Consider the following 22,698-nt stretch of genomic DNA (forward strand, 5'->3'; position numbering starts at 1 on the left):
TAGAATGCTCCTTTTGCAGCCACTTTCAGCTTCCATCTGCCCGTAAAGGGGCTACTGACCTTCCAAGGTCCAGCTTATTTCCTCCCCAAAGACCTCGCTGTTCCTTCCCCATTTTGACCCATGGACAGAGCTGCTTTTTCCTCTGATACCTCATTGCTCTTTTTATGTATTTCTATTTAGTATATAACATGGTGAAAAGAATGCTAATTATAAAGTTGGGAAAATTCTGGGTTGAATTCTAAATCCAAATCTCAGATTTATTAGTCCTATAACTTAGCCACTTATAATCTCAGTACCTTTGCTTGCAAAATGGGTATCATGTTAAAGGATTGTTATAGCAAGTAGATGAGAGAACATAAGCAATCTAGCATAGTGACCAGCATGAGTGATACGCAATAAAAATTAGTTATTTTTCTTCATAATCATGGTGACTCTGATTATATATTTGTCCATCTTGACCGTCAGATTCTAATCTCCTCCAAAGCAGAGACTCAGTCTTATTCATTATTGCATGTTAACTCGCTTAACATGTTTGTGAATTAAATGAATGTCCCCAGTGGGTCAATAAAAACACATTTAACCATATATTTCTAGTCACACATGCTGTCAAAAGTTTCTTTCTGTTCTTGAGATATCGAAAGGCAATTGGTGAGTGCAGGTAAGTTATAATAAAATTCCTACTTAAAAAAAAAATGACTACTACTGTCAGTAAGTTAACAGTGGCCCGGATTGGGTTAGGTGCTTCTATAATGGAAGCTGACAGGAACTGAGAAGTTCAGTTTCAGCTCCTTGTCTTCACTTGCATGTGAAGGCTGGGCATTAAGGAGAGAGCCTAGAGTCAGCTGGGGGCAGTCGAAGATGTTAATTCCATGTGCTTGAGTCCAGCTGGTGGGTACTGTTGGATCACAGGTCAGGAGCCCTGGAGCCTGCCCCAGGTCAACATTTAGGACAGCCCTTTGGGCCTTGGTTTACTTGTACAGAAAATGAAGGGTGGGCTTTACTGAGCTGCAGTGCCTTTTGTCCACTCACCTTCCGTGGGTCTCTCTTTAGATGAGACGGAGTATGAGTACAGCGGGAGTGAGGAAGAAGAAGAGGAGAATGACTCCGGAGAGCCCAGGTAGGCAAACAAGACCCATCCTCTCATGTCACACTGTGAATTGTGCTTGTGTGAGATTCGCATCCTTTTGATTTATAGGTTCATTTTTAAGAATCCAGCAGGGTGGTCTTACCTAATTTATGACCCATGCACGTACTCATTAATTTGGGAAATTTTCCTTAGGCAGGCTGTACGAGGACATGGAAATCAGCATGTTCTTTATCTTGTCTTCCAAGATTTATTTCCTTATTTCCTCGTATATATAACATTGTAGAATGGGGAGGAGGCAATTATCTGGGTAATAGTCTAACAGTACTGCAAACTGCAGCTTTCTGGAGACCTAAGTGGTATTTTTTAGACTTGAGATATTCAGTCTATTACTTCATACCTTTGAGACATTTAGGCGGCCACTGTCCTTGTCACATGCCATGGTATTTTCACCACAGCCTAATCCAAGAGGAAACAGCTTCCAGGAAGTCAAATTACATTCTCAAGGTGAACCCTAAACAGAACTCCCATGCCCATTCCTGCTCTCATATGTTAGCTCCCAGAATCCAGTGCTACTTTATTACCATCATCCCTACGTTTTAAATTTCATTTGACTTTGATTCTTTTTCCTAGTCTGTGTTTATAAATAATTGATGCCAGTGTGCTCACACCACCAGGATTTTTCTTTTTGTAAGAGAATTCAGCTGATGGCCATTTGGTAAATCAAAGAGCATGGCCATGCACACCAGGGCAGATGCACTGTTCATGTGAAGTGAGATCTGTTGGGGAAATGGACAAAGCAGAAGGGTCCCTGGGGTATACAGAGGTCTCCACCCTCTAGCCATCCAAGGTTGGAGCCCAGTACTCAACAAGGAGCAGATTCTGTATGACTGAGGCAGATCTTCCAAACCAGCAAAGGGTCCAACTTAGCCCCTGCTGCTGGAGTGAGCTAGGGCATCCTTTTCTGAGCCAACTTGGACCTAACCAAGCTGGATTATTGCTAAAACTACTGGAAGAGGACAGGACTGAACTTACAAGGCCATCAGTTTTACTCTTCTCACCTGCTATGGGAATCTTCAGGGTCAAAGACTGAAGGAGAATTCTTTCCTTCCATCTGGATCCTTAACATGTTGGCCCCGCCCAGTTTAGCTGCATAAAGATGATGACTGCCAAGTAGTGGTACGGAAAATGAACATTCTTACAAAGCAAAGGACCAAATGCTCTGCTCTCGGAGAAGTTGTACACTGTTTTTCCAAAACTTGCTCAGACAGACACATCAGCCCTTCTGATCACTCTCCATGGAGCTGAGACCCTTGTCTTAACTAATACTTGCTATATCGCATGTTAGGAGTCACTTAGTGGGTGACCTAGCTGTCCCTTAACACTTCTATAATTAAACATGTCTATATATGACATTGAAGATTATCTTTCAAGTCCTGTTTTATGGGCACATCTAATTACTTTTCATGAAATCCTGAGAAGTAAAAAGGGACAGTGTTTATTTCATTATGGAAATGAGGTAACAACCCAACGCTGGCAACCAGGTCACACATGGAGTTAATGATTGAGTCAGTAATACAGCTCAGATCATCTGACATTGATTCAACATCAGGTAATATTAATAGATCGTCCTCATGTGCACAAGAGGCTGGGTTCCCTAAGCCCTTCTGTCTTTGCACAGAGCATGTGGCCATCATTTTGGGTTGGTTTAGAGTCCTACACAAAGGCTGTAGTTTTAAAGGAGACTTATTAGTAGGTGTCCAAGCACTATCTATGAACCAAGCCTTTTTATGTCACTTTATGGCAGTATCTTGGGCTTCCCAGGTGGCACTGGTGGTAAAGAACCTGCCTGCCAATGCAGGAGACATAAGAGACGCAGGTTCGATCCCTGGGTCAGGAAGATTCCCTGGAGGAGGGCACAGCAGCCCACTCTAGTATTCTTGCTTGGAGAATCTCTCGGGCAGAGGAGCCTGGTGGGCTACAGTTCATGGGATTGCAAAGAGTGGGACACGACTAAAGTGACTTAGCATGCACGCACACATGACGGTATCTCCCAGAGCACGCTGCCCGCTCTCAAAGACAGAATGATCCCCTTGTCAACCACAAAACTCGCTCTTCCCCTGTCACTCCCCATCCCAGTTTGCTCACCACCACAGCCCAGATGCCAAGAAAAAAAACTGCAAGTCATCCCTCACTCCACACATTGGATCCATCAACAGGTTTTACTAACTCTGTCCCCAAAGGCTTCTTGCAGCCTCTGACCCCACCACTCCCACCTGATTAGTCTCCACCTTAGAGTCACTGCAGTAGCAGCCCAATGGGTGGCCTTGCCTGCCCTCACACACCCTGCAGAATAGCATCTACTGAGCAGCCAAGTGAATCTGATCCTGTTACTTTTCCTGCTGATAAATGTTCCACACGTGGTGTCCACAGCCTCCTGCTTTACCCTGTCTCCCCGTCTCTGCCCTCCTCTTGTACCCCTCTTGCTTTCATTCACTGTGTTCTGGGAAGACAGCTTGGGGTTCAGTCCCCCACAAAGGCCACCCTTGTTGCCATGACAGGCCTCTAAACTTGCTTTTCCTTCTGCCCGAAAGAGTCTTCCCCTTCCCCTTCGTGTTCAACATTTAGGGCTTAGCTCAACCATCACCTTCTAGGAGAGGTCTTCCCTGATCTAAAAGAGAGCCCTCATCCTCTCCCCAGCTCCCTGCCACTGTCCCTCTTAAAACTTACACTTTTTTGTCTTCTGTAGAGCCTGTTAACATCTGGAATGATGATGTTTGTAGAATTTGTCTGATTATTTGTCTCCCTTCCCCACAAGAAAATAACTAGAGAGAATATGTTTAGTTACTGCTGTATCCACTAGAGCCTATTACAGTGCCTGCCACATAGTAGACATTCAGTGATTATTTAATGGATTTATCTCAAGAGGAAGCTGCCAGAAATATTAAAAAGACTAGGTCTGTTTGAACAAGTAGGAACATTCCCCTCCTGGCTGGGCTGCTATGCAGAACCAAGGGGTCTGTAGCTTGCGTTCTAGGAGGTGAAGTGGTTGAGGATGTGTCCATCTATATAGAGCAGATTTCCTCGCTGCTTCTGATTATTCATTTTTATTTGTTGGCCTAGTTCTTGGTTAGTTCTTTCTTAAAAGTGAAAATAAACCAGTCTGGGGCTCAGGGCTTACAGTACTCAAAAAAGCTTTTAGAAATAGAGGGTGAGGAAGGAGCTCTGTGGACCATCCTGGAGAGAAGTGATGAATTGAGGAATGGGACAGCTCTATGTCGATGGAGACAGCCTGTGCCTGCAGTAATCACACTGAAGGGGAGGCTGAACTTGAGTTAGTTCCCTGGACTCTTTCTTTGCCAAGGTGAGCAGTGGAAATGATGGAGGCTCAGAGAGCCCGTGCTTGGCTCTCCTTCTCCACGGGGACCCCGGGGTAGCGATGACCCCACCCAGAGTGGGCCCTGATCGGTCTCTCTCTCCTGCCCGCAGCTCCATTCTCAACCTGCCCGGGGAGTCAACGCTGCGGCGGGACTTCCTGAGGCTCCAGCTGGCCAACAAGGAGCGGTCTGAGGCCCTGCGGCGGCAGCAGCTGGAGCAGCAGCAGCGGGAGAACGAGGAGCATAAGCGGCAGCTGCTGGCCGAGCGCCAGAAGCGCATCGAGGAGCAGAAGGAGCAGCGGCGGCGGCTGGAGGAGGTGAGGACGTGCCCTGGTACCTGGAGTCCCTTCCTGGGTGTCCACCGTGGCCCTCGGTCACCCTCCTGAGGCTGCAGCCTGCTTGGAGCACTCACACCTGAACTACGAAGGAGGAGGTGGCCAAGGGCACTTTACCAGTGGGGGTGGTGTGGCCTTGGTGTGGTCACATCAGAAAGACAGGTGAAGGGTTCAGCCCCTTCCAGTCTACGCAGGTATCACCTTCTTAGTGAGACTTCCTTGACTCCCTCACTTAAAATCTCAGCCCCTCCCTCTATCATGTCCTGTCGCCCTTCCCTGTTGAGTTTTTTCTTATGTATCATTAATCACCTTCACACCTATGTACTTTATGTGTCATATGTCTGTCTTTCCCACTAGAAAGTAAGCTCTTTGTGGACAGGATGTTTTATCCCTTTTGTATCTCTCTTTTTTTCCCCCCTTTTATCACTATGTATCTCAGTATTATGTATCTAGATGTGAATGTGCTTAGTCACTCAGTTGTATCTGATTCTTTGCAACCTCATGGACTGTAGCCCGCCAGGCTCCTCTGTCCATGGGATTCTCCAGGCCAGAATACTGGAGTGGGTTGCTATTCCCTTCTGCAGTGGATCTTCCCAACCCAAGGATCAAATCCAGGTCTCCTGCATTGCAGGCGGATTCCTTACCATCTGAGCCACCAGGAAAGCCCCATGTATCTAGATATCAGTGTCTAAAACAGTACCCATTACATACTAGACGCCTCCTAAATATTTGTGGAATGAAGGAGCTAATATATGAGTGAATGAGTCAGTGATCAAGAGGTAGAATATAGGCGTTAATTAGAACACAGTGAACCAGGCAGAGACCTGGCAGAGAAGTGAAATGTCAAGTATGGAAAAGCAGGGCCTGCCTGCTGCTACTGTTCTGTTACTGTTCTGAATGCTGGAGAAGGCATTTCACAAGTCCTTCCACACACACCTTGATATAGGTGTTCAACGCAAAGCAAGCCTTGCCCACCCTATGGCTCTCTCTTTATAGAGAAGCCTGTCCTATAGCTAGTAGGCATGACTTGCCTTCGCCAGCAGGTGTGCTTCATCTGTGAGGGAACCTGTATCACCAGCCAGGCTTTTCTGCACGGCTTATCCTGGGCCAGACTCTCACGTGTGGTCTTACAGATGTTTATTAAAGCCTCCTTCCTGTGCCAGGTAAATCAAAGTCTCTAGACAATTAGGAAGCTGAGCAACCATAGCTGTTGGGGATGTTGGATGGCAGATGAAAGGTTCACCGTGCACGGTAATGGGGGAGTGATTTTACGATTCTCCCAAACACCATCTTACTCCTCATTAACAGTTTACTGCAATTCACTTGCTCCGTCAAGTGGCCACTGCAGTCAGAGGGTGGTGAATCGCAGACTACGGGAGCAGATTGCTTTTTAAATGGTACATCCAGGTCTGGCCTTCCTGGCTTTAATCAGTGAGGGCCTCCATTCCCATTTGCAATAAATCCCATCAACCTCACTATGTCCCTGGAGTGTTAATATGCAGACCAGCAACACCCAACAGTTATAATGATTGAATGACTTCTTTGTGCCAAACACTGGGGGAAATGCTTTGCTTAACCCAGGATCTCATCACCTGCTATCCTCTCTTTATATGTATCTTGATCTCTTGTGCAAGGAGCACGTATCTCCATTTAATGAAGGAAAAACTGAGGTTCAAAGGAGAAGTCATTGGTCCCATGTCACAGAGCCAGGAAGTACAAAGTCAGGATTCACACCCAGGTCTCCCCGCTTTCCATTAGCCACGCAGGCCCTGAGGCAGTAGGTATAGCTATGTAATCAGAGCCTTGAACTGTGATCTGCACAACTGAACCTGGTAAGCATCTGCACACAGCAGCAGGCAAATGAAGCTCTTTCCAATCTAAGTAAGTCTAGGATGTTGTCGGCATGACGCACACTCAACCCATGAGAGGTTTGAAGGTCACCTACTGTTCTCTGTTCTCAGAACTACACTGCTGTAGATAGAGGTGCTATCATGCTAGAGGTGGATGCCTTCAAAGGAGACAGCTAGGGCAGGGCGAAGGGAAGTGTGGGTGTTAATTAGCCAGCTCTCAGAAGTGAAGTCCAAAGTGGAGAAGTGAAGGTGCCTGCATCACCTCCGGTTACTCTCTTGGGCACACACTGAAATTCTCAGACAGGTCCTCGCAGGCATCCCTCAATATCACCTCCTTCCGCCAACCCAGGCAGGGTGCAGCCTCTTATAGGGGCGTCCAGCCCAGCAGTGCACCATTTCCTTCAGTCTCTTGAGTCTCCCGAGGGCCAAGGGCCTCTACTGTTTGGATCCAAGACTTATTCCTCCTGACTTCTAATCAGACCTTTCTTCTGAGCCAGGCAGTCCTCCCTAGTCCTGCCTTTCCTGCTTCTTTCCTGGCTTGTGTTTTATTCCTTCCAAGAGCATTTCCCAAGGCCTGCACCTCATTGGAGCATCACACTCAAAATCTTGACCATTTGCATTTTCCCTGTCTGGCTGATGAGTTCCTTACCTAGTGACTTGCCACACTTAGTCTCAGGCTAAAGGCATTTGGGCTTCCCAAGGTGGTATAGAACCTACTTGCCAATGCAGGAGATGCAAGAGACATGGGTTTGATCCCTGGGTTGGGAAGATCCCCTGGAGGTAATGGCAACCCGCTCCAGTATTCTTGCCTGGAAAATTCCAAAGATAGAGGAGCCTGACAGTCTAAGTCCATAGAGCTGCAAAGAATCAGACACAGCTGAGCACAAAGGCATTTACCATTCAACTTAGAAAGTCCCCACTGTCATCCCATAAAACATTTAACATAGTCGAGAAGGCAGACATGTACATGTGTATGCACACACATATAGATTTTCTTCTTTTTAAAAAATTTTTACACAAGAACTCTTGGCCTTTGAACCTAGATCCTCAGTTGGCGCAAAGTCTTTTCAGAGAATGCATCATATTATTTTGTTTTAGATTTTCTTATTATGACATATTTAACATTGTATGTTTTTTTTTCTTTTCATCAAGCTGCTAGAATGACAATTCTTAACAATTATAAAGCACTTAACCATAGGACAGAGACTCTGTCCAGTCCTTCATGTGAGTTGTTTCATTTAATCTTCGCAGTAATTCCCCGGTCTAAAGATAAAGCAGCTGAGTCTCAGAGAGGTTGACAACTTGCTAACAGTCACACAGCTTGAGACAAAACCAGGTTTCAAACCCAGTGGATTGGACTCCAGAGCCCAGCCACTGTCACTGTGTCTGTCCTGCCTCTCCCTTGGTAAGCCAGGGTCAGTGTGCTTTTCCATAGTCTTCTCCTGGCCCCAGCTTCTGTGGTCTTTTACGCTGAGAATTTAAGGATCTCTGAGCAAGGTCAAAGAAGCCGTGCCCAGTAGGTGCTCATCTTTGAACTGGATTCTGTCTCTCAGTCTCCCAGTCAGAGCTCCTGCCAAGGCCTCCTCGTGTCTGTTTTTTGCTGCATTTTCTGGAGCCTCTAATGGATGCAAGAGAAAATTCAGACTCAGTGGAGCACAGCATCCAGGGGGGGCACACCCTCTATGTCCCTGCAGGCACAGAAGGCGTGCATGGCAATTCTTTGCTCTGGGCAGCCACGCTCATGCACTCCAGCTTCTCACCAGAAGCAGAAATGCTTGTAACCACAAGGCATCAAGAGATTCTACCGCCTTTAGCTTTTGATCCTTTCTCTTACCCCTATTCCTCAATAGAGAAACAAAGAAATGCTAAATATTCAGATGGCTGTAAGTTGTGAACCCCTGAGTAATGACTGTCCCTACCGTCAGGACTTCTCTCCTGCCTCCTGTCCTGCTGGATCCCGTCCACGCCTGCTGCCCTGCCCCGGTGACGACTGCTGGTTCTGGTTCTGAGTAGGAACTCACACCACATGGTCACAGAGAAGCAGCCAAAGTCCGTAGTTAGGCTTGTGATTTTCACTTCATTGTGAGTCAGGTGGCCTTGTGCTGGCATCCTGCAATATACATTCCCTTTTCCAAATAAAGGCCCTTCGGACACCTCATTTGGGCTTCCCCAGGTGGCATAGTGGTAAAGAACCTGCCTGCCAATGCAGGAAACACAGTTTTGATCCCTGGGTCAGGAAGATTCCCTGACCACCAGTAGGAAATGGCCACCCACTTCAGTATTTTTGCCTGGTAAATTCCATGGCCAGAGGAGCCTGGTGGGCTACAGTCCAGGGGGTCTCAAAGAGTCTAAAACAACTGAACCACTGAGCGGGCACACAGACAACCCTTTGGTGACATGAGGCTGTGTAGGTTGTGCTCTTCAACTTCCACAGTGATTTCAAATGTCACCTCTGACCAGAGGTTTCTAAGGAATCCCTGCCTGTCCTTTGCTATTTTTAGGTAAGCATGTGGTTCTGGCTAGGTTCTAAATCAGGATCCGTGTATTCTTAGAAGGACTTTGACTGTACACTGAATTGTGGTCATTTATCAGCTTCATGAAAAGGACGTGGCTTCAGGCCAGTTAAATGGTAGGCACACAACTCCTCTTTGACCAATAATAAAGTGCAATTTATAACTAAGTTCCAAGAATCTGATTAAACCTAGCTAAGCTGAATGAGCCCATCAATAATGAGAAAAAGCACATAGAGGGCTTCCTCTATCTTTACTCAGTTCAATAAAAATTTCTGACTCTTGGCTTAGACAATGAACAACTTTCCATAGAGTCAGAGTCCAGGAATCAGGACCTTGAGGTATTGGGGTGCCTACTCTGGTCATCTTTTCAGACTAACCTTGGGAAGATGATTTGTGATGCTTGATTCTTCTCAAGAGTTTTGAAATGATATTCGTAATTACTATATATATTTTTCAACTTGCTGAGAGCCCTCTATACCCTCATTCTGGGGAGAGTATCTTTCAGTCACAGAAATGAATGACACTGACCCCAGGAGCACCAACCTGCTCCATGGTGGTAAGTTTTAATCTTTAAGCCACCTAGATCTCATTTGGTGCCTCAAGGCCATAGTGACATCAACCAGTTATAAAAACTAGCTAGAAGATATTAATATCATTTTGGTTCCATCACCAGAAAAAAAATTTAAATACAACAAATATCTCATTGTCCAGTAATAGTTGGGCACTGACATACGAAATGAGAGCCTGGAGTCTAAAATTCCCTATAGGCCTCTAACTTTTTATTATGAGTGCCTGGGGCTTTTAGGGCTTACCTGGTGTCTCAGACAGTAAAGAAACCACTCGCAACGTGGGAGACCTGGGTTCGATTCCTGGGTTGGGAAGATCCCTTGGAGGAGGGCGTGGCAACCCACTCCAATATTCTTGCCTGGAGAATCGCTATGGACAGAAGAGCCTGGCAGGCTACAGTCCATGGGGTCGCAAAGAGTTGGACATAACTGAGTGACTAAGCATACAATATGGGGCTTTTAGAGACTATAGGCTCAAATGTTTCTTTGTTTAAGCATGCAGTTAAATTAAAACTTTTTAAATTCAAGTGACTGCCTATTCCTACAGGCAGTCACTTGACAAATTTAGTGAATGCTTAGCTCCACTGTGCAGACAACCATGCTGGACACTGGGAATGGCTTGCTCTTGTACAGATGAGATCTGTGAGGGAGACTGGCATTGGGCAAATAATCATCCAACCAACCATTCATTAGTTGCCAAATTGCCAGATTGCTATGGTAGAAAAGAATAGTGTGGTATGGGAGCAGGCTTTGGGAGTGGGCACCTAGACTGGCGTGGAGGCCTGTCGGTCAGTATCCAGCCAAAGGCAGTGTGGGGCATGCAGGGATGCTAGGGAGGGAAGCCAAGGCATAGTGTTGCTGGGCTTCATAAGCCTGGTTAAGGATGTCATATTTTGCTCTAAGAATCATGGGAAGTCGTTGACGTATTTCAACCAAGGGGATGTGACCGGATCTGCATTTTTAAAGTGAAACTTCAGTTGCTACAATGAAAGTGATTGGGAGGAAGCAGCAGTGGATAGGAGAGACTGGTTAGCCCAGGCCAGAGAGGGCGGTGCTTTCAGGTGGGTGGTGGTTGGGTGGAGATGGAGGAAAGAGATGGAGAGGTGGAGGAGGATGGAAGGTGGAGATGGAGATGGGCGTATTTGAGAGAGATGAAGCGTATAGATCGTGCAGGACGTGGTGGTTGATCAGATGTCTTCCATGAAGGAGGGTGGTGGTCACAGAAGGTTCCCCAGTGTCAGGCTGGAGCATTCAAATGGCGGACCAGGTTTGGGTGCAAAGGATGAGATTGGTTTGGAATGTAGTAAGTTACACCAGTAAGTTAAAGATGCATCCGGACCTTCCTGGTGGCTCAGTGGTAAAGAATCCACCTACCCATGTGGAAAACACAGCTTTGCTCCCTAGTCCAGGAGGATCCCACTTGCTGCACAACAGCTAAGCCTGTGCACCACAACTATTGAGCCTGTGCTGTAGAGCCTGAGAACTGCAACTACTGAGCTCACACACCACAACTGCTGAAGCCTGTGCACCCTAGAGCCTGTGCTCCCCAACAAGAGCCACCACAATGAGAAGCCTGCACATCACAACTACAGAATAGCCTAGCCCCAACTCACTGTAACTGGAGAAAAGCCCATGCAGCAATGAAGATCCTGCAGAGCCAAAAGCAAATAAATAAGTAAATAAAAAATTTTAAAATAGATATGTATGGGGCAGCCATTGGCAATATCAAAGATGCAATTGGATTATATAGATAGAGTCATAGAAGAAGGATCAAGAATGGGGAGAAAGATGGGAATTACGGTTTATGGTCATGGAAGTAGACATTGAGAGGATGAGAGTCTGGGAACTAAATTCTCTGAGAACTAGAGTAGAGCAGAAGTATTGAGCACAGAAGACTAACGAAGATGTAGGTTTGATGTTGTTGCAGAGAAAACCAAATATTCAAGTGGAGAATAGAGTTATAGGGGCAGCTCTGCAGGATGCTGACCAAAGGAGTGAGCCAACAGCGTCTCTTCATTTCAGTAACAAATAGGACATCCAAAATATAGTTTTGGTGTAGTACTCTCTTGAGAACACAGTCGCTTCCTCTCTGCTTTGGGGGAAGGGAAGCAACCTGCTCAGCAAGGCAGAAGGTCTGGATTTGGGCCACTGTGTGCCACCTGCTTGCCTGGGCAACTCTCTGGTCCCCACAGAGCTTACTGGGCTCTACAGGAAGGCTTCTAACAAAGTGTGTTCCCACCACCAAACCTGTTGTGAGGATTCACCAGGAAAATGGTTGTGAAAGACTTGGCTTTATCAACCAGCAAGAGTCAGGAAGATTCCCTGGAGGAGGGCATGGCTACCCACTCCAATATTCTTGCCTGGAGAATCTCATGGACAGAGGAGCCTGGCAGACTACAGTCCATGGGGTCGCAAAGAGTAGGACACGATGGAAGTGACTGAGCACACACGCAAAAGCTACACAGATCTCACACTCGACGGACTCGTCGAATCCAGGTTAAACACGGCTAACAGGCACCATCTCATGCTTCCATTCGGAGAACCTATCCTAATTACCTGCTGGTCCATTGTGGTCAGATTTGCTCACATCATCTCTCAGTATTCGCTTTCACTCAGGTGAGTAGGCCAGCCTTACAAAAGCTGCGGCAGCTGGAGCCCCAGCCCAGGAAAGCCACTGGCAGGAAAGGTCACTCTTTGGGACCTAAGTAGTTTGTCCCAGATGCTTTCAGACCAAAAAGAGGGGAAGGGAACCAGGAGAAGTTACGTGTCTCTTCAAGAGTCAGTGAGCGACAATCCTGCCAAGGGGAGCTTCTTTGAGCAGAGCATTTGGGGAACTTCTGTTGAGGGTAGTCTTTTGGCTGACATTAGCTTCCATATTAGATGTAAGTTCTTGAACTTTCCTGTGCCTTTCTGTTTCCTTGCCTGTAAAACTAGAAATAACAATGGCATTTACCTCTCAGGCCTATTGTAAAGACTAAATGAGTCTAGAATAGCAGCAACACTTAGCACTTATTCAATAAATATTAGCTGTTAGTATTACTGGAGTGTGTGTCTTTGGCTGAAGTCTGAGATATAATTTCCAAAAGTGTACTCTTTTATGTGCAGCACTAAAACCTTCTTGAGTTTATTAAAACAAATGTACCAACAGGTAAACTTTTATTCATACATTGGAAAGAATATTTGTTAGAATACTAGGGATGATTTGGTTATGTTCATTAAGAGGAAAAAAAAATTATCCAGTTTTCAGCTGACTGGCTAGCAGATTAGTGTAGGGGCAAAGTACGCTGGCTTTGAAGCTGTGGAGACCAAGATTTCATTCTAGCTGTGTGACCTTGGGCAAATTACTTGCCCTCTCTGACCCTCAGCTTCCTTGTATACACAATTGATATGCTATTTACTTGGCAGGATGTTGAGAGGTAGCTGGAATCATAGGTACAGAAGGGTTGGCACGATGTCTGACAGAAGAACAGGTTGACATTGTTGGGTGAATATTTTATTGTCATTTTGCAACTGGTGATTTGAGTTGTTATTTTTTTTGGTTGGTTTTAAGGATTTTCTGCAGAGAAGGCAATGGCACCCCACTCCAGTACACTTGTCTGGAAAATCCCATGGATGGAGGAGCCTGGTGGGCTGCAGTCCATGGGGTCGCTGGGAATTGGACACAACTGAGCGACTTCACTTTCTCTTTTCACTTTCATGCATTGGAGAAGGAAATGGTAACCCACTCCAGTATTCTTGCCTGGAGAATCCCAGGGACGGGGGAGCCTGGTGGGCTGCCATCTATGGGGTCGCACAGAGTCGGACACGACTGAAGTGACTTAGCATAGCATAGCATAAGGATTTTCTGAATAGCATTTCCATTGTCTGTTGTCCTTCATTCTCTAATGTACCTTCCCCATTTACTTTTCCATCTCCTTTTGAGGACTTCTCTGAGAGCACCCCTCTTGTTGCTGTCTGGCCAGGGTCTGCCTCTACTGTTAACATAGCTGGCCATCCTGGCTGTCCAGTGCCAGCACACAGCCTACTCTTCATCCTTCTGGATGTACCTCATCTTGCAGGCTCAGCTGTCACCTTGGAAGGTCTCCTTCCTAGTCAACCCTCAGAGAACCTTCTGCTGGGGAAACTCTGCTTTGTGATGGATTCTCATCAGTATTTCTTGCTGTCACTTCCAACACTGTGTAATTATGATCCCATTGTTGCCAGCCGTGACTGCACCAGCTCTCACCTCCTACCGGTACCTAAACAAAACACCTGAAGAGGTAGAGATCTGGTGATGCTTGAATAGTAAGCTTCACAGCACTTTGGGAGGGACCCTATTGCTAGAAAGAAAGAAAAAGGACAGTAAAGGATATTGTAAGAGATTACCCCGGGGGGCTTCACTGGTCGTCCAGTAGTTGAGACTTCACCTTCCAATGCAGGCGGTGCAGGTTCAATACCTGGTCAGGGAGGTAAGATCCCACATGCCTCAGGACTAAAAAGTCAAAACATAAAACAGAAGCAATATTGTAATAAATTCAATAAAGACTTTAAAAATGGCCCACATCAAAAAAAAAAAAGAAGAAAGAAAAGTGAGAGAGAGGGTATCCTGGGTTTGAATCCTGGCTCTGCAGGCAATGGCACCCCACTCCAGTATTCTTGCCTGGAAAAATCCGTGGACAGAGGAGCCTGGTGGGCTGCAGTCCATGGGGTCGCTAAGAGTCAGACACGACTGAGCGACTTCACTTTCACTTTTACTTTCATGCATTGGAGAAGGAAATGGCAACCCACTCCAGTATTGTTGCCTGGAGAATCCCAGGGACGGGGGAGCCTGTTGGGCTGCCGTCTATGGGGTCCAACAGAGTCGGACACGACTGAAGCGACGCAGCAGCAGCAGCCACTTAATACTTTTGTGATATATTTGGAAAGACATGACTTCTTTATGCGTCAGTTTCCACTTTATGTAGTTTGTAAAATACATGACTGTAGTCACTCAGTCATGTCCGACTCTGCAACCCCATGGACTGTAGCCCACCAGGCCCCTCTGTCCATGAGGTTCTCTAGGCAAGAATACTGAAGTGAGTTGCTCTTTCCTCTTCCAGAGGATCTTCCCCACCCAAGGATCAAACCCAGATCTCTTGCATCTCCTGCATTACAGGCATATTCTTTACCACTGAGTCCCCGGGGAAGCCTTGCACATTTGTAAAATGGGACAGTAACAGTTTTGAGGGTTAAATGAGGTACTACATACAAAGCTCTTAGAACAGTCCCTGGCACCAAGTAAGTACCTGAATGAATAATCGAGAAAAAGAGTTGCCCATATAGGGGAATGGTTTTCTTTCCTATCATCTGTCTGCCTTGTGTGGCTGCTGTGAGTCATCTCTCTTCCAGGTGAGGGCCACAGCCAACTGTGGCCTGAGCAGGCAGGAAACAGGGATTGCTGCATTCCTACCCACGGGCCACAATCCCAGGCCCTCCACCAGAATAAAGCACCGTGAGCAAGAACAAGTCTCCCATTTCGGGACCTGGAGTGTTAACTCGCTGGCACTGCTGAGAAGCAGCCTTTAATTCACTTAATCATGAGCTGTAGGTACCCTAATGAGGGCTGCGAGCCACAGCCGCGGCTGGGGGGCAAAGCAGCCCTTTCTTCCTGGACGCTATTAGCATCGGCATGAAAACTGAACGCTTTCTAGCTGGGCTTTTGCCCTGTTATTTCACAAACTGAACAGAAATTATGAAACAGCTGGGAGTCAGGCTGGCAAAGTGGATGCTTACTGCCTGGGGCAGGGCCTGCCCATGGCCTCCGATGGGCTTCTGCATCACACATGCATGTCATTCAGGCACGTGCTTCAGGACGCCGTAGGAATGAGTGCAGGAAACCCTACTTTCCAATGGATCCCAAAATGGTTCCCTATTCTGACTTACTTGCCATGCTTGCAACAGTCCGGTTTTCTCTGCTTTGTCACCTAGGTCCTGTGATGGCAGGCGTTGCCTGACCAGGTGAGGAAATTGGGCTGCTAATATTATGACCATATTAAATCATTAAAAAGCAGAGACATTACTTTGCCAACAGAGGTCCATCTAGTCAAGGCTTTGGTTTTTCCAGTGTTCATGTATGGATGTGAGAGTTGAGAGTTGGGCTATAAAGAAAGCTGAGTGCCGAAGAATTGATGCTTTTGAACTGTGGTGTTGGAGAAGACTTTTGAGAGTCCCTTGGACTGCAAGGAGATCCAACCAGTCCATCCCAAAGGAGATCGGTCCTGGGTGTTCATTGGAAGGACTGATGTTGAAGCTGAAACTCCAATACTTTGGCTACCTGATGCAAAGAGCTGACTCATTGGAAAAGACCCTGATGCTGGGAAAGATTGAGGGCAGGAGGAGAAAGGGATGACAGAGGGTGAGATGGCTAGATGGCATCACCAACTCGATGGACGTGGGTTTGGGTGGACTCTGGCAGTTGGTGATGGACAGGGAGGCCTGGCGTGCTGCAGTTCATGGGGTCGCAAAGAGTTGGACATGACTGAGCAACTGAACTGAACTGAACTGAATATTTGAAATCCTTTTGCTCAGACTTCTTCCTACATTTTCAAGGAATGGGAAGGATATTGTAATACTTTATAGTCATAGCACTTCATGTGTGGTCAGTCACTTAAGTCGTGTCCACCTCTTTGTGACTCTATAGACTATAGCCTGTCAAGCTCCTCTGTCCATGGGATTCTCTAAGAATACTGGAGTGGGTTGCCATACCCTTCTCCAGGGGATCTTCCCAAGCCTGGGATCAAACTTGTGTCTCCTGTGTCTTCTGCGTGGCAGGCGGATTCTTTTCTGCTGAGCCACCAGGGAAGCCCACAGCATTTCATACCGGGGGGTGGGAGTTGGGAGAAACAGCGTTAAGCAGTTTCTGGCCCTTGGTATAGCTAGGGCAGCTTAGAGGGATGGTAGGCATTGCTTTTAAGCCATAGTGAGGAATGGACATTACAGCAGCCTTGCATTGTCCAGAGTCTTCATGGAATCTCTCTTAAATCTAGTTTGCATCTCTTGTGTTTCACAATCATTAGTTGTTCCCAATCATACAACTATGACAAAATAGTTTCACAGAAAGTATTATATGACATTTAAATCCAATTGTTTTCATTTCACTCTTGTTTTCTTCAGTCAATGAGCAGTTTCAAAGACGCAGAGAGGTTGGGGAACATGAAGAACCTCCCTCAAAAGTGGTCTAAGCCATTTCTTCTCTCAAAGCATGAGTCCCTTTGACAGTATTCATCACAGTCATTTAATCTATTTAGTGTATCATCTCTGCTTTTATTTTTAGAGGCTTGAGGTGGCCTCTTCTATTTTTGAACAACTCCTACTGTTAGAAAATGTATCCTGTTATTGATTCAAATCCTGGTGCTATCCCTGCATTAAAACAGATTATACCAAACAAAACTCAATGCCTTCCACATCAGCCCCAGAAATGTTGAAGGCAATGGTAGTTGCCATCTTGCCCAAATATCACCAGTTCCTGCACACTTTCTCTATATGATATAATTTAGCACATTCACCAGCATCCCAGATAAGCAGCAGTGACCTTCTCTATAGACATTGTATTAATAAACTGGTGTATAATGGGCTTCTTTTCATAGCTTCAATATGAGAGTCTTATGTTAAGTCTTCAGAATGATGGTTGCAGCAGAAATTTGAGAGTTGCATCTGCACTTGACTTTTACACTAACCTATAGGAGTCATAGGTACCCAGGATGTCCACAGGGCCATCTTGTTCCTTTATATGAAACCCAGGAAAACCCAAGTACAGAGTCTCCCTAAAGAAACTGCAGCTCAAAGGTAATAAGAGCTCCTGAAATAATCACACTGCCCAGCATCCGAAGAGGCAGTACCGGAATTCTTTATGAAGCCTTCCCTAAGCTCAGTGTGCTTAGAACTTTGGTTCTCCATTCTACATGCTTAAAGACCAGTTTGGCACATATATGCTCATACGATGTTTAGCCGTGAGGCTGCCTACTGATCACAAGCTGGCTGGGGAGTAAGAGGAAGAGTTTCATGTAGGCTGTTAATCTTCCAGGAAAATTGTTAATTAGTAGGTTGGATGGTTTATCTTTAATAGTGTATAGTAGATATAAGATTTCCCTGGTGGCTCAGATGGTAAAGCATCTGCCTACAATGCAGGAGACCCGGGTTCGATCCCTAGGTCAGGAAGATCCTCTGGAGAAGGAAATGGCAATCCACTCCAGTACTCTTGCCTGAAAAATCCCATAGACAGAGGAGCCTGGTAGGCTACAGTCCATGGGTTACAAAGAGCTGGACACGACTGAGCAACTTCACTCACTCATTCACTCAATAAATATAAAAAGAAAAGAATCAAGTATATCTAGTTGGACTAGTTTTCTCAGTGGTTCTCTGATTGCTGTTTCTGTGAGGAAAAGATGGAAAATGGCCACTTGAGAAACCATTCATACAACCAACATCCTTCACTTTGTATATGTAGGTATCTTCACCATAGATGTCTTTCAGATCCGTAGAGGCAGCATCTCAAAAAGCCAGATGCAGAATGTAGACCTGGCTTTGCACCACCAGCTGAGTGAGCTTGAGCAAGACATTGGCCTGTGTGTGCCTCGGTTTCCTTACCTGTCAAGTGGGGATAATGATGGTAGTGTGTGCCTAAAAGGTTGTGGTGAGAACTAAATGAGTGACTGTGAGTGAAGGGCTTAGTGCCTGGCATCATAGGAGGCTCTACAAAACCATTTGTTCTTATCGTGAATAATTACTATTCTTTGTTGTGATTCCGATTACTTGGTTGTATAGTGAATTCGGAGTTGGCAGACTACTTCAGCATCACTCTCACAACCATCCTATAAAAAAAGGTTTGGAATGCCAGAGTCAGTTGCAAGGAATCAGGCCTTTTCCCCTGCAGTGGATGGTATGCAGTGGTCTTTCCCAAATGGCAATGTTCACAAATGTTAAAGTGGGCAAGTGGAATGCCCAGAAGCTTGATCCCTCTCATCACAAATACTGCTCCTGCCAAGTTTACACAGAACAGTCCTATTTAAGCGAGGGGGCATGTATGCCCTGTGGTCAACTCAAAAGACCACGCTGGAGCCTTTCATTTTGAGTGTTTTTGAACCGAGAGCCCCTGTGTCAAGGGGATGGTTTGAGGCACTTCCCAAGGAGCCTGACTTGATCCTGCACCGGCTGCTGTGCTGTCCTCTGGAGGCTGCCTCTGGTCTTCCACAGTCAGTAGGGTCCCCTCTCACCACTTCCAGGGGGTCACCCAAGATGAAAAGAGTGGAGGTCTCCAAGAGCAGGCGGAATTCTGCTTTGCCTCACTTCTCATTCTGAATTAGTCAATTTTTACTTTCCAATGTAGCACATTCTTGCTTAGACTCTTTGAATGAACAGACATGTATGATCACCTAATCTGCCCCCTCATTGAAGGTGTGAGTTAAGGTGATTCACTCAAGGTCATACAGCATTCCCTCATTCATTAAACAAATATTTACTGTGACTGGGTGGTCTGCAGTGTTTGCATTAATATCAGTGGCAGAACAGGACTGGAATCTAGTCTTTCTATTTCTGATCCAGCATTCTTTCCCCCAAGTCCTGTGGCCTCTCATAACTACTCTCTTCCCTGCAATGATCTGTCTCTTTGCAGCTATGGGATATTAATTCTCAAATGTGGGTGTTACCTCTGAGTCTGTATAATGGGAAACTTGATATGTGTAAAAGATAGAAGGCCTCAAAACCTGTACACAAAGGCATCGTGTTTTCCCCAAATCTACCAGAATGTCTTAAGACTCAAACTCAGATTCGACCTGAACATTCAGTAAGTAGAAAAAAGCAGTGAGATAGCCTATCTGGATTGGATACATCTCCAATGGATAAAGTATTCTTTCAAGTACTAGGGATCAGGAAATAGTAGGGTGTAGAGTGGAAAGGATGTGGAGTGAGACTGCCTTGGGCTTGCTTGGAGGTGCCACCATTTTCCAGCTGTGTGACATGGAACAGTATATTTCTCTGAGCTTCAATTTGACTCCCTGAGTCTTATTCTCTTATTTTATTTTTCTTCCTTTCTCTAGGATGGAAAATAAATCCCATGCCAGTGCCCATCATGGGTGGCTCTTTTTAGAAAAGCATTCCAAGCCTTGCCTATACTCAGCATAAATAAATATTCTGGCCCAGGAGGGCATCAAAGGGTGAAGGAGTGGCCTGAGGTTCTGGGAGCCCTTGTTCTTTTCTCTTGGTGCTCCCTCTATAGTATGTAAAACAACAGACAGCAATGGTATCGGATCCTTTATGGGATATAGTAGGAGGTAAAAAACGGAGTACATCAGAGACCCTGTCCACAATCTGTACTGAGGAGTAGTTGAGACATCTCAGATAACCATAAGGTAAGGCGCAGTGTGCTCTAAACTATAAGTACTGATAAGAATAGAAATCACCCCCCCCTAGATTAAGATGGTACTATTATTGTTGTCATTTAGTTGCTCAGTCTTGTCTGACTCTTTGCAACCCCATGGGCTGTAGCCCACCAGGGTCCTCTGTCCATGGGATTTCCCAGGCAGGAATACTGGAGTGGATTGCCATTTCCTTCTCCAGAGGATTTTTCCGACCCAGGGATCGAACCTGCATCTCCTGCATTGGTGTGTGTGCGTGCTAAGTCACACAGGCAGATTCTTTACCACTGGCCACCAAATGGTACTGTACTGTCTTCTTTTGCCCTGAGTTTCATGCTTGGTTTAGTTCAACAAAATCTCTGTACTGGCCAGGTGCCAGGCCCCTGGTGAGGGGCTGGGCAGTCCAGTGGGGATCAAACACAGGCCTTGCCCTCAATTGCTGCTTCCAGCAAAAGTCCTCAGATCTTTGTAAAGCTGTCTGCTGGAGGCCGGGGACTTGGTCTTTCTTGGACCTGTGTTGTGTCCCCTCAAACCGTCCCACCGCCGGGAGGAGAGAGCGCAAACATTTTTCCTGGAAAGGCGTTAACATTGAGCCATGGCAGCTGGAATTGGCACAGTGCCTTCAGAAGGTTGGAGAAGTGATTTGTTTTTCCAGTCTCACCGTGGGAGCCGAAGCCCTGGCAGAGGCCTCCGTGCCTTAGCGGTGACTGAGCCAGATGAGATCATTATTAATTATTAGTCACTTTCGAGTGTCTTTCTTAGAAACGACAGAGTATTCTGGGAGCTCAGACCCTCCTGAGTTGCAATCGATACTGTGTATACCTTGCATAGGGACCTGAGTGGCGTGTCATTATCAAACATTATCGATTCCTAAAAAGGGGGTTGGAAATGCACACATCCTTCACAGAAAAATCAGCTAAATCGTCAAAAGCCTTGATTATATTTTTTTCCTCAAGAAAGAGACTGATGGTAGGAGTAAAAAAAGCTTGAAATGTTAGCTAAATTAGGGCTGTTTCCTGCCAGGAGCCAGATCTGTACACATAATTATTTTATTCTCTGTGCTGGCATTGATTCACTTTGGTTGAGTGTTGGAAATATCTCTGTTTTGGGTCTTTAATCCGAATTATTCAGTCAGTTCGTATGACAATGTTTTCTACTCCCATCCTCCTGTATTATTTTTCTGTAAAACAAATAATCACTTGTCTGGAACTTGACTCATTTCTCTTCCCCAGCACATGCCTCATCCCTTCCCTAAACTTCTGTATCACACCATCTGCCACGCTCCTGGGCCAGAAATTCACTCACCACTCAGCCTCACACGCCCCACAGTCACCAAATTTTGCCCATTTTATTTTTGCCTAATTCTAATCTCTTCTTCTAAATTGACCTCCGCTACAGTCCTTGCACTGACTGGAAATCCAGACAGTTTTTTAGTTTTTCCTCCTTTTGCCTGTGTCTCAGCAGCGATAACAAACATGGGGGGAAAAAAAGGGAAAAAAAATAATAACAAACCTGGAGTCTCTGGCTGCCTTTGCTTAGCTCGTGGGTGCCCTGGACCCATCACTTGGCCACACGTTGCAGTCTCAGCTTCTGGTCCTGCCCATTTCGGGGCAGGTAGAAGCCCTTTTGGAGAAGGCAATGGCACCCCACTCCAGTACTCTCACCTGGAAAATCCCATGGACGGAGGTGCCTGGTAGGCTGTAGTCCATGGGGTCGCTAAGAGTTGGACACGACTGAGAGACTTCCCTTTCACTTTTCCTTTCATGCATTGGAGAAGGAAATGGCAACCCACTCCAGTGTTCTTGCCAGGAGAATCCCAGGGACGGGGGAGCCTGGTGGGCTGCCGTCTCTGGGGTCACACAGAGTCGGACACAACTGAAGCGACTTAGCAGCAGCAGCAGCAGCAGCAGCAGCAGAAGCCCTTTTGAAAATGCAGATCTGGTCAAGACATTTGATGGCATGTACCTGTAGTCTTCCAGAAGCTCCCCATCACCTACTATCTAAGATGGACAAGGAACTCTTGTTCTGGAAATGACAGACATTGAGTCTCAAATGATCCTTGGAGGTTATTGGAAGAGAGCAGGTCTAAGAGATTGCAGGTGCCAAGAAGGGGCTTCTTTGGGAAGCTTTGAATATCTGTCATTGGTTTAGCTGGGGCTGGAACAAAGTTTTTGTACTAGAGAGCTATTTTCCAGGTTTTTTAGAGCCAGCTCATCAATGTGACACAGTCACAGTCCATCTTCTCTTGGATACTCATGTTTCTTCAGCCAAGTGCTGTTGAGACTGTTGTAGGGGAAGAGACCCTCTGGTCAGCCCCTCCAAACCCCATATTTGAGGAAGAAGAAACCCTAATGTTGGTACCGGGCTCCTACCCAAAGAGGCTTCAGTATTTCTCAAAAGGCGTGTGGTCAGGGAAAATACTTTGTAATGTATGTGTGTCCCACACATTGTGGGGTGTTTAGCATCCCTGGCTAAATGCCAGTCATGACCTCCCAGTTACTGGAACAACTGGAAAATCTTCTACATGCCCCCGCACATGCCACATGCTCCAGGGATTGGGGAATGGTAGCATCCCTGGCTGAGAACCCTTGGCTCCTGTCCCT

The 22,698-nt window shown here is 46.1% G+C and overlaps 1 protein-coding gene across 9 annotated transcripts in view; it reads left to right on the forward strand.

Annotated features, from left to right (window-relative positions):
- Nucleotides 1-22,698, forward strand: part of TNIK (TRAF2 and NCK interacting kinase) — a 410,943-nt gene that overhangs the window by 305,581 nt on the left and 82,664 nt on the right. For all 9 annotated transcript variants that reach the window (XM_061415948.1, XM_061415967.1, XM_061415997.1 and 6 more), the window contains exons 11-12: nucleotides 1,051-1,117; nucleotides 4,574-4,778. In XM_061415948.1, coding sequence (XP_061271932.1) covers nucleotides 1,051-1,117; nucleotides 4,574-4,778 — 272 coding nt within the window. The remainder of the gene's footprint in view (nucleotides 1-1,050; nucleotides 1,118-4,573; nucleotides 4,779-22,698) is intronic.

Source organism: Bos javanicus, chromosome 1 (genome assembly GCF_032452875.1).
Source record: "Bos javanicus breed banteng chromosome 1, ARS-OSU_banteng_1.0, whole genome shotgun sequence".
Lineage (NCBI taxonomy): Eukaryota > Metazoa > Chordata > Mammalia > Artiodactyla > Bovidae > Bos > Bos javanicus.